This window comes from Anabrus simplex, chromosome 2, assembly GCF_040414725.1.
Source record: "Anabrus simplex isolate iqAnaSimp1 chromosome 2, ASM4041472v1, whole genome shotgun sequence".
In the NCBI taxonomy this organism is placed as follows: Eukaryota; Metazoa; Arthropoda; class Insecta; order Orthoptera; family Tettigoniidae; genus Anabrus; species Anabrus simplex.
Window position 1 is genome coordinate 638,623,403 of NC_090266.1, and position 13,236 is coordinate 638,636,638.

Sequence of the window (13,236 nt, forward strand, 5' to 3'; positions counted from 1 at the left end):
TTCAAGAAACTAATCTCAAGCCAGGTCCTCATACGGTCTTCAGAAATTTCAGACTATACTCGACAGAACGACATTATTCTAACCAGTCTTTCAGTGGCGTTGGCATTTTTGACCGTTCTGATACCTATAGCGAAGAGGTTCCACAAAGAACCCTGCTGGGGGCTGTAGCAGTTCACGTTCCGCTACCGCTGCCTGTCATAGCAACAGTATGTAATGTTTACTTTCCACCAGGCCAGCCGCTTAATATAAATGAAGTAATTGATCTTATAGATCAGCTTCGACCTCCATTTCTCCTATTGGGAGATTTTAACGCTCATTACCCTACATGGGGCTTTGAAGTACCTTGTCCCAGCTGAAGGGAGCTAGAAACATTAGTAAGAGAGCTGGTTTTATGTATTTTGAATACAGGTGAACCATCTCATTTCAGTGTATGTTAAGGCACGTACTCTCGCATTGAAGTCGTTCTATGCAGCCGAACGCAATTGTTCTTGCTTTGTTGAAACAGAAATCCATTGAGGCTCCTCCTTGATAGATTCTTAAACATGCTGATTGGCCAAAGTTCACATCACTAGCTGCCTTTAACGACGTGACCAGGCAGAGCATAGACAGCGTTATCAATTATATAACACAAGTTATTCTTGCTGCTTCTGAGTAGTCCATTCCATTGTTTTCAGGGAATCTTCGCCGAAAAGTCGTTCCTTGGTGGAACGAAGAAATTGCAGCAGCTATCAAAGACCACCGTTGCGCTCATAAACGCTATCGTAGGCAGTCAGCTGTGGCCAGTTTGGTAACATTTAAGAAACTCCATGCTAAGGCGCAAGTTCTTATTCAACAGGGTAAGAAAGCTTCGTGGGAGATGTATGTCGTATCTCAAGTGTGGACTAAACTTCGACGTATTTCGGGTATCCAAGGATCATCTTCTGTACCGTCCGACTCGTTGGCTGAATGGTCAGCGTACTGGCCTTCGGTTCAGAGGGTCCCGTGTTTGATTCCCAGCCGGGTCGGGGATTTTAACCTTCATTGGTTAATTCCAATGGCCCAGGGGCTGGGTGTTTGTGCTGTCCCCAACATCCCTGCAACTCACACACCACACACAACACTATCCTCCACCACATTAACAAGCAGTTACCTACACATGGCAGATGCCGCCCACCCTCATCAGAGGGTCTGCCTTACAAGGGCTGCACTTGGCTAGAAATAGCCATACGAAATTATTATAATTATATTTTGTACCAGGAATTTCCATTGCAGGTTGTATCGCCACTGAACCACTAACCATCTAGCCAGACATTTCGTGGATGTATCTGGCTTCGGGATTTACCATGGTGATTTCTTTGCTCTGAAGCGGGAGGCAGAACGTCATCACCTTAGTTTTGCCACTTGAGCTTCAGAGGACTATAACATGTCTTTTACGGAGTGGGAACTCTGCAGCGCCTTGACGGTTTGCAAGGACACATCTCCTGGACCTGACAATGTCCATAACCAGATGTTGAAACACCATAGTGAGGATAGTCTATAATATCTCCTTCGTGTGTTCAACTGAATCTGGATAGAGGGTGAGTTTCCGGCTCAGTGGCGATAGAGCATAGTTATTCCTGTCCTCATACCTGACAAAAATCCTAACAAAAATCCTACGTATGCAGGAAGTTACAGACCTATTTGTCTTACTAACCGTTTGTGTAAGCTATTTGGGAGGATGGTAAATCGGCAACTTGTGTCGTGTCTGGAGGAACAAGAACTTTTGTCAGAGTACCAGTGTTGTTTTCGAGCCGCTCGCTCTACCACTCACCATGTGGTACACCTGGAGAGTTCTATTCAGGATGCATTTCTCCGCAAACAGCATTTGGTAGCTGTTTTCTTTGACTTAGAATAGGCCTATGACACCACATGGCGATATGGTATCCTTTCAGTGCTGCATCAGTGGAGATTCTGAGGTAACTTGCCGGTATTTATTGGGAATTGTTTGTCCCTCCGTCTATTCCGTGTCCGAGTAGGGAGGGCTTATTTTCAATATCACGTTCAAGAAAATGGAGTCCCACAGGGATCAGTTCTTAGTGTCGCTCTGTTTGCGTTTGCCATAAGCGGTATTGTCGCTGCTGCTTGTTCAGCAGTAATACCGTCGCTATATGTGGACGATTTTGCTCTGCATTATAGCTCGCACAATATGGCAGTCTCAGAGCAACACTTACAGCAAGCTATTAGTAGAATGGAACAGTGGACTTTAGAACATGGCTTTCAGTTTTCAACCGCAAGACCTCTGTTTGTACACTTTTGCCGGAAACGCACTCTTCACTCGCATGCTGAGCTTTATTTAGGAAATGTCTCTCTTCCCGTAGTTGACACTTACCAATTTCTTGGGCTCCTTTTCGATAGCAAATTATCATGGGAGCCACATGTGCGGCAGTTAAAAGTGCAGTACACTAATGGCCGGTTTCTGGAACGACAGTTACCTGTAGATGCGTAGTTATCAGTGACTTAAGATGATATGTTCATAATGAGTTTCCGAATCAACAGTTACCGTCTTCTTCACGGTTAACTGCGCAGTGCCTGGTAACTGCAGCTAAAGCTGTGGTTACCTCTATGTTAGAACTGATTCCAACAAATACCGATATGCAGCGCCACTTCATTACTGTTTCGTACAAGGTCTTGTTTTAGTTTCGTAAACATTAGTAAGTAATAATAATCTGATTATAATATATTCAGTCATTCATTGTTGTGTTTACGTGCTTTCTTTTCTTTTTTACGTTACGGTAGATAGCCTGCATTTATAGTATTGTAGGTGGTATTACGATACTAGTTCATATCAGCAAAATGGAATTATTATTATCATTATATCCCTCGTCATCATCAAAATTCTGTGTCGTCAGACGAAGAAGATTTGGCTGTTTTGGGTGCTCTACCAATGCCACGAGTGTTCAGGGCTTCGAAAAATCCATTCGATCACTTTAATGAAACCGAATTTCAGATGAGGTACAGGTTAAGAAAACAGACAGTGATGAGGTTAGAACATCAAATTGGTCAAAATATTAGACCTGAAACACACCGAAACCAATCTGTAAGTTCATTAAATCAAATTCTGATTACCCTAAGATTTCTACCAACAGGAGCTTTCCAAATTTTATTAGGTGATGACATTAACCTACATAAATCAACGACATGTCGCATATTGCAGAAGGTGCTCCCTCAAATTGCTGCTTTGCGGGATGAATTTATTTACATGCCAAGAAACCCAGTAGAAATTGCAGAAACGAAAAGTACCTTCCATGCCATTTCTGGCTTTCCCTCTGTAATAGGATGCATTGATGGGACACACGTGAAGATTCAGTCTCCGGGTGGTGAAAATGCAGAACAGTATAGAAATAGAAAATCCTACTTTTCCTATAACGTTCAAGTAGTCTGCGAAAAAAATCTGCGCATCATGGATATTGTTGCTCGCTGGCCAGGTTCAAGCCATGACAGCACAATCTTCAGTGCATCTACACTGAATCTCGGATTTGTTCGAGGAGAATTTCCAAACTGTTTTCTGCTTGCTGACAGTGCATACCAGCAGAAGAAATTCATTCTTATGCCGATTCTAAACCCTCAAAATAATGCGCAAGAACGATACAATTCAGCACATATACGAACAAGAAATTGCATTGAACGGTGCTTTGGAGTTCTTAAGAGATGTTTCCGTATCCTGGCTTTGGGATTTTGCACCAAACGACAAACAACTTTAACAGCAATAGTGGCAGCTGCTATATTACACAACTTAGCGATAGAAGAAATAGAGGATATGCCGGTCATGGAAATGGATGCAGATTACGACGACCCAGTACCCACAGAAAACGTACCTGATAATGAGGGTAATGCTGTTCGTGCCCGCAATTGTGGAAAGCATTTTCAGATAATGTAAATATGAAACATTTATATTCTAATATAAATTGATGTATTAGACTGTAGATTATCACAAATTATAATGTATTAACATAGGCTAATTTTCAAATTAATATGACATGCAAAAAAGGAAAATAGTATTTGTTTTAGATTGTTCTTACATCATTTCAAATTGTTTTAATTTTATTTTGTAATCAAGTTTCTTAATTTTAAATTCATATTTTTGCTTTTCTAACTCATTAAGAGCACTCCTCTTTTAAATGTCTTATATTTCACATTTTTTATTATGTTTTACTTCCTTCATTTCAAATTCCTTCTTTTTAATTATCGCAAGTTCTTCATCTATATCAGTTTTGGCTTTCTTTCTATTTACAATGCTTTCACTGACACTGTGGACATAATCTGATTTTCTTTTAGGTGCTGGTTTAGGCCTAGGGAGTGCTGGAGTCGACAACATTTCATTCACTACATTTACGTCCACCTTATCATTGGCTTCAGTCACTGATTCCACTTGGATGGTGTCATCTGTCCTAGCTGTTTCACTTACAACCTCCTCGGTACATGACGCCTCTACTGTAGACGTATCTTCGAATACGGGAACTGAATCATTAAACAAAATAGAACTGGAATCAAATGGATTTTCATCTGGTTCAAATTGATCTTTCAGTGCACCTATAATCTTAAGATCTATTTCGTCAGCCTTTGTTTCATTAGTCCCACCACCAGTTAGTGAACACCCAATCTGAAATTAAAGAACATTCACCATTAACATTTACATTTATACTAAATAATCAACATCTTAGTTACTGGTATGCATTTAATATAAGCCTGTTGAATAATAAATACAGATTTTTCATTGCTCTTTTAATTTTATTATATCATTTAAACGGTGATGTGAGGTCTCATATACTCCCACGAAATATAAAACATCTGGACTTCTTTAATTATAAATCTTGCAGGGAGATGTAGTTTGTTACCTTCTTATCTGCGTCAACACACTTCATTCCCAAGGTCAGGGTTAGCTCACTACGATTAAAATTCCCAAGTGAACAGCCAGAGGTCGTCACCAGTTAGGAGAGTATTTTTGTCAATGCATGTTGCGTGGCCCGCGGAAGTAAAACGTATCAAATGGCTGGTCCATTGCAGTTATTAAGATTACAAATCCTCAGTTCGAGGAGTATATTAGGGAACTACTATGAAAAATGTAGTGATAAGGCTAATTTCTTTCGGCTATTGTAGATTGCAGTTTGTAAGGCTTTCGTGTTGTTCAAGTTACAGCCTGAAAGACCAGATAAAGTGGATTTCTTGAAGGGTTTGGGAGCTTATCAAGTAAAATTACATGTAATAGAAAAGTGCGAGTTGCCAGTTTGTTCGCAGTATACTAAAAAAATTTGCACCAGTTACATCGAGGACGAATGAGTGTCACATCAGTAAAAAACTTCAGTGCCAGAATGATAGGTTCCAAAGTGTGCCACACGTTTTCATTTATAGGATTATATTTGTTTACGCTCGTTTTGTTTTGGATCAGTGAAAAGTGATCTGTTTGGTAATTTGAACACTTTTAGTGACGACAACAATCAAGGTGAAATTTATGAGGATGTCTACGTACTGTGAGTAACAAAGAAGGGAATGTATATGTAATTTTTGCATTATTAGGTTCTACATGTATTCATATTATGTGAGATTATTACATGCTGAATCCGATAAAATAATAATAATAGTACTTGTGTAAGATGCCGAATGTTTCTCATTGAACTCTATTTTTGTCACAAGTCTCAGAGACCTCACGTCACCAGTGCACGCTACCAGTTAGAGGATCCTGTCTTCGTTATTGTGCTTTCTTGTTTTCCTTTTCATAACGAAATACAGTTCTTTTAACTGTTTTGCAGTCCATCCTCCTGTCTGGTTGGATGCATTGAAGACTTTACATAAGTCCTCCCAAGAACTTTTTTTCTGAGCTACTGTTGCACCATCAGTCTTCTTATTCTCAATCACTTCTTTTCTTTGAAGAATGAGGTCTATTAACAAGTTCCTCTCGAAAGGACTGAAATTTTTCACACGTTTAGAATTATCTGACATTTCCGTATTGTGTCGCACCAAATAGCTATCATTCACTGACTTCTTATAATCACATCGCGATTGATGTCTATGTACATGTTTGCCAACCAATTTTCATTATAGAAAACTTCTGCTAGTAAAAGTAACTAGATATTACCAAAATAACCCTAAAAACATTTGCGTAGACACATCTATTGGAGGACGAGAGATACTAAACATGACTGTAACTGATCTGTTTATTACCAGGGCTTATAAATCTTGATTTGAGTTTCTGGAAACTCATTAAAGTTAACAGCGCAGTTAAAGTTACAAGCGCATTTAGGTAACTCGCAGGTAACTGTGGTGTACCAGAAACCGGCCATAAGGCTGCCTTCACACGTACCACTTCTCAACCACAAAACGGTGGCTCTTGAGTGGTTCAGCTGTGGCTACAATCGACCACTCTCAATGACAGTTAAGCGGTTCTTTGTGGTCGTTTGATGTTCGCATCAGCCCCAATGTTTCGAAGCACTTTACACCCATAAAAAGAACACCTTACTGAAATGGATTTTGAAGAGGGAGCATTGCTGTGGCTTTTGTTATGTCGATGAAGACAAAATAGAATTTATTGGATTCATCCTATTATTGAAAAGAGAAGCAAAAGTCTGTTCAGCGTTTGACCACTGTCAGCAACATTTTTGTGGGTGATATCATCCACAGACTGTGAGAGTGTTTGAACTTGACTGCAGTTGGTCGTACATATGAAAGCAATAGTGCGTTTCCATATGGGCTTGAGGCTGCCCACAGCCAACCACTGTGGTGTGGTTGTGATATGGTTGCAAAGAGGTACGTGTGAAGGCAACCTTAGAAGTTGAATATTTTGAAGTTTCTTAGCTGTACTAATTGGGGTGTTCCTATGATATTATAGGATACATATTTTACCCAGGTTAGACTATGCAGTGCAGCATATGGATCTGCAAGACAAAGCATCCTTGCGAAACTGAATAGCATCCACCACAGCAGGGTTAGGTTGAAAACGGGAGCTTTTCGTACAAGCCCCATAGCTACCCTGCTCACTGAATCTGGTGTGCCGCCTTTACACGTGAGGCACCAGCAAATGCTTCTGTCATATGCTGCAAATTTGCGACAGAAGCCACTTCACCCAAGCTATCCTTGTGTATTCCAAAATGGAAACTGTCGGCTGTACGCTGCTTATCCTCGAGCAACACAACCGGTTGGAATACGTTTGGATGGCAGTCACAGATTGTTTGATGTACCTTTGGTTCCTTGTCTTGTCAGACAACCAAATAGGGTACCTCCATGGATAATATGATGACCTGAAATAATCCTGGATCTGCACACAGGGCCAAAAGAGAACATGGACTCCTCGATTTATTGGAGGCTCTTCCTGTCCGTTGTTGGCCGGTATCCAGATTCAGTCGCCATTTACACGGATGGTTCGAGGGCAGAAATGAAACTGTGGCTGTGCGTTCATTGTCGATATTAATAGGTTTCTCCTGGAAACCTGTAGTGTGCCTACAACAGAACTCTATGCTACGTCTGAAGCCCTGCCTTACGCACTGTCTGATGAGCGCCGACACCTGCTATGTACTGACTCCTTGAGCTCACTACACTCTATTGATACATGTTATCCTCGGCACCATGTGGTGCAGTGTATCCAGGACCGGCTGGCCAGGTTTTCAGATGCCAGCACAAGAATCAGGTTGATGTAGCTCCCAAGCCACATGGGTGTAGAGGGAAATGAGTTAGCTGATAAGGCTGCCAAGGAGTCAGTTGCATTGCCCCCGTTGCCTTACAAGGTTCCAGCAAGTGATATTCGCTCTCAGCTGAGACATTGTTATGTCCCATTGGGAGATGGATTGGCAGGCCACTCCACTTCCAGATAAGCTGAGAGCTTCTCAGAGGGAAGCAGTAGTGTTATGTCATCTTCGGATTGTCCACGGTATGGTAACGCACTTCTATTTACTGAAGCGAGAACCCCGTCTGGTGTGTACTTGCGGTGATCATCTTACCATGGTACGCATCCTTACAGAGTGCGTGGACCTGGTCGATCTGCACCATAGTCTAAAACTCCCGAGTACCATCTCCCTCATCCTGCGAGATTTCGAGCAGTCAGTAGACCTCGTCATCCGTTTTATGAGGGATAGGGGTTTGTTTTATCGCATATAAATGTTGTGTTTTGTATTTGTCTTTGTATTATTGTTCATTAGTTTTATTAATTTGACTCTATTTTAGTTTGTGTTTGTATATTTTAATGTGGATTATTAGTAATTTGCATGATATATTATTGAATTTTAATGCAATGTTTTATTCTACCATAACCTATCATCTTTCATTTTACTGAAAATAAGGCATTGCGAATTTGATCCACTGATTATTTTAAATTCACAATCATTATTAATGTTCTTTTTTTTTCTCCTAGTCAGTGGGTAAATTTTAAAATTTGAATTATCATATCGTCCATCTCACACAATTAGTGGCGGATGACCTTAAATGTTAGGCCCCTTTAAACAAGCATAATCATCATCAGCAAATACTGGATAAGGTGTGTTTGAATACCACTGTTGGCAGCCCTGAAGATGGTTTTCCGTGGTTTCCCATTTTTACACGTGGCAAATGCTGGGGCTGTACTGTAATGAAGTCCCACTACTTCATGTCCTTGAATCAGATTTCCACAATGTTAATTGTTGATCCTTGTTGGTTCTAATAAGCGAGAAACAAAGAAATCCATCTTCGGATATTCTGTATTTCGAAAGTCCTTTATGATGAAACTTACATTAAATTATTCAGTGTAAGGTTATTAAAAGTTATTTGTGTTGCCACAATGGTTTGGTCTGTTTTTTTGCAGCCTCAAGTAAACAGTGTACTTAAAGTTACGATGCTACATGATAATGATTTCAGAACCATTCTTGTTTGAGTCATCAGTCCATAGACTGGTTTGATGCAGCTCTCCACACCACCCTATCACCCTTTTCATTTCAACATAACTGCTGCATCCTACATCTGCTCTGATCTGCTTGTCATATTCATACCTTGGTCTGCCCCTACCGTTCTTACCACCTACACTTCCCTCGAAAAACCAACTGCATAAGTCCTGGGTGTCTTAAGATGTGTCCTATCATTCTGTCCCTTCTTCTGGTCAAATTTAGCCAAATCGATCCCCTCTTACCAATTTGATTCAGTATCTCTTCATTTGTGATTCGATCTGTCCATCTCATCTTCATCATTCTTCTGCAACACCACACTCCAAAAGCTTCTATCCTCTTTCTTCAGAACCATATAAGGGGTGGAATAATAGTTCAATTTCCTCTGTATCCTTCTCTGCTAACCGTAGTCACATTCCAGGATTAGGTTCTTGCTGTTTTAAGATTCAGGCACGATTCCTAGATACATTTCAGGTTTACTGCCTACTGAAAACTGCTGAGCATTATATGGCCAGCTTTATGTGATAGATTGAAGTCTTGCGAAGCTAATTTATTGTGAAAATACTATAAATTGTCATGGTTCAAAAATTTCACATGAATAGTCATAACGAAGGTGTGTGTTTAAAGGCCTTTTGGAGTTTGGTATATTTTCATTACTTTCCTCACGCTTCCTTTATTGTTTTTATTTTTATTCTTTGTTCGCAGCTATTGCTGCGACCGCCTACTAGTTTCATGTAATATGAACTTTATATGAGGTTACCACCACCTCGGGCCTGAAATGGTACTCTAATGACAGGGTGTCCATTGCTTCCTGCACTTGGTGATGCACTTGTACACTGCTGTCGGCGTGTAATAGGTGGTACTTCAACTTAGTAGTCCACGCAACCTATTTCCTTGCTGCAAGAGTCCAATGATGGTGTTCCTTGCCCCTTGTCAATCTTTGTGCATTTGTGACATACAGTGAGCAGAGGTATCTTAGTATGATGGTGGTTCTTGTACCCCATTGTGAGAAGAGTTTTCTGAAGAGTATTGCTGCTCAAACTTCATTGCTGTGCAGTACTGAATTCGGGAGTGATCTGCTGCCCTGCAGTCCATCTGTCCACTCTTAACATCTGAGCTAGCAACAGCGACCCCTGACGACATCGACACGTACGCTAAGGCTGTTGACCCTCGCAACTGTGGTTTTGCCCGAGTCAGCATATTCACAGTACACTCTTGACACAGTAGCCCATTGTAAGTCCAGTGCCTGCTCCACTTTGGGGATGAAACAACCGATATGCATGTAACCGACAATGTAGCCACCATCATATGTGCCGAGATCTGAGATCTTGTGCCTTACCATGCTGTGCCCAGCTCTGACTTACATGGCATTGTCTAATGAAGATTCAGTTAAGAGCCACACCGTACTATTACATTTGGTGGGCTGACCACAGTGCTATTTTGCCAAAATGGCTGTCATCGCTAATTCAGTTGTTTTCTCTGTCTAATGTGTTGAAGGGCAGACCTCTTTGTATGATGATAATTCCTAAAATATATCTGTTTATTTTCCTTTCTACATTTTTTGTTCACATTGAATTAAGTATATTGTTAATATTTAGAATGGTTGATATTTGCACAGTGCACGTTCTTTAAAAATGTGAAGTTAATTTTGTAGTTCTTCACACAGCTTCTTTGTAGATGATATAAGATTTCTCTCTCCAATAGTAAGTTTTCCTTCATCTTCTTTTTAACAGTGTGTATACATCATCTATGGCCCAAGTCTTCACAATAATTTCCTTGGAAGTCTTCCATTATCGCCATCATACTCCAGTTGAGCTTGCGTTCGTATTGAAGAAGTTCTATGATGAGGAAGAAGGTACTGTTGGTAAATGGTTTAAGGTAAGTACAGTACTGATGGTTTTTTTTCTTAAGGTTGAGTATATTTCTGATATTGCAATTTAGAGCAGTTAGTCCAATTTGCTGTCTCTGTAGGATACTGTTGTAACATGATCCTCAAACTGCAGAACAAATAATTCCTAAGATTAGAGGTGATGCAGTGAGTCTCAAGAATAGTATTAATGATAACAAATTGGACAGTCATATGGTCTAGGTGTAGCATTGCCTGCCTCCTACCTGGAGACCCTGTATTTAATTGGCAGCCAGAACAGGGACTTCAAATGTGCACTGAGGGCTGGAGCAGCCTCATGTGACCAACAAAGGAACTTGCTGATACAGCAGGCAGTAGACCTAGCCAAGGAAGCCAAGCAGTACAGCCGAGTGTTGTCATGCTGACCATGTGGCACTCCAACATCTGCTAGCCATCCGGCTAGGCAGCAGTTATTTTGGGAGGCCAAGGTTCTTATGAGTTCTCATGCTATATGCTCCTTTTTTTTTGTTATGCAACAAATAGATCAGGGTAGAAATATTTATGCACAAAACAGAATGTACCCAGCATGCATCTCTGGCCACTGGTGGAACTGGGTAGCAGTATTACCAGGCAACAGCATTCATTCCTCCATACTGTGGTTGGGTCAATTTTGTTCTTCCATTTAAGAAAGTTTTCAATATCCATTTGACCCTCGGAAATTAAATAACGGAAAAAATGCAAATGGGAGTACTTTCTCTGACCTTCAGTTTTTGAAAATAAAATGGGGGTGCAGTAGTTTTTAAGGTTTTGGTGAGGTTTTATTGTTGAATTCCAAGAAATAATAAACATTTTAATGAAGCCTGTATGGAGCAGAGTGTTGATGAATGCTATTAAATACTTTCTACAGCCCCATTGTCTCAAGTAATATTATACATTTTGTTCGGCTATCGCTAGCCTGATAAGACCCATGCAAGGTAGACCCTCCGTTGAGGGCGGGCAGAGTCTGTTGCGTGTAGGAAACAGTGTGATAGTGTGGTGGAGGTAGTGTTACTGGTTGTATAGGAATTGCAAATATGTTGAGGACAGCACAGACACAAAGGCTTCGAGCCAAGGGATTAACCGTTTACAAATAAAACTAAATGTGGCTCAGCCGGGAAATGAACCCGAATGCCAAGATGCTTAACGCATTTGAGTGACATTTTGTTTGAACCTGTCAGCAGCCCTAAAGATGATTTTCTGTGGTTTCCCATTTTTACACCAGGCAAATGCTGGGGCTGTAGCTTAATTAAAGCCATGGTTGCTTCCTTCCCATTCCTACCCTGTACCTATTTCCTATCTCGTCACCATAAAACTTATCTTTGTCGGTGCAACACAAAGCAAATTGTAAAAAAAGAAAAGTTACCTCTCAAGCATGGAATCGGATTGTCTCAAGGAGGAAGGCTGTATCTCTTTAGATACCCTCTTGATTTACCTTTAGCAGAGTTATTTAACCCATATCTGCCCAAATTATTTTTCTGTGGAATGTTGCGACATATTTCGTAAGTACAGTTGTTTGTAACCTAAATGAAAGGGTTATGATGATTTTAGGTTTCATTAACATATTGTTGCGGAGATTTACCGTGTTGACATATGTCGACAGTGAGCATGGACGGGTAGGGTAAAATACATGCTCAATAAAGGAACTTTTCTTCGCATTTTAAGCTCATATGAATGTAATAATTAATCAGTTAGTAAACATTAGTCACACAAGTGTTGAATAAGCACAAAATATTACAAAATATATGATTCAAAACATAAATGAGCAACAGTTTTTTCTCATTTTAGAACGCATACTGTTTCAAAGCCAAAGGAAAATATTTGTATGTTCATAGTACTTGTTATAAACACAATACCAAATTTTAAGTATGATCACTCTGAAAACAAAAAAGGAAAACTATGAGTAGAACTTCAAAACAGTTTAGTCTGTGTTTTAAGGTTACCCTCTGCTTTTCGTCATCCAGTCTGGTTTAGCATGAGTGAAATGCCTTGAAGCAAAGGACATGGCAGCCAACGTTACATTTTTGCACTGTTTCCTGGCAGCTTTACCACATTGAGCGCACCGCACACTTGCTTCTCTCTTGTTTCGAGGTAGTGGGATACCCCATTGAAACGGACTTCTGGCAACAGGCGTGAAGATAATTTCATACTCGGTCTTCCTGCGTTAGGACGCGTAGCGGCACAAGATCGGATATATGCCCTAACGATGTACCGCGTGAAGCCGAGAAGGTCTAAAGTTTCCTCTTTGCCCTTTGGGGTCAAGCGGTAGAGTTGCCATGCATTGTTCATGGAGACGTTCAGAAGGAACGCAATTAGAGGCCAGTACCATTTCTTGTTTTTGATGCTGATGCGGTAACAAGATACATTTTGATCCAACTGATCGACGCCCCCCCATGTGCATATTATACAAAATTATACATGCTGGCTGAATTACCGTTATATATTTCTTTTCAGCATTACTCCATCTTCTGACATGTCCTGTAGGCGCTACACCAG

General features: G+C 40.5%; 1 protein-coding gene across 1 annotated transcript in view; it reads left to right on the forward strand.

Annotated features, from left to right (window-relative positions):
• The window catches only part of Nup188 (nuclear pore complex protein Nup188), a 752,879-nt gene that overhangs the window by 496,281 nt on the left and 243,362 nt on the right, over positions 1-13,236 (forward strand). Inside the window, exon 16 of the mRNA XM_067139287.2 lies at positions 10,592-10,736. Coding sequence (XP_066995388.2) covers positions 10,592-10,736 — 145 coding nt within the window. The remainder of the gene's footprint in view (positions 1-10,591; positions 10,737-13,236) is intronic.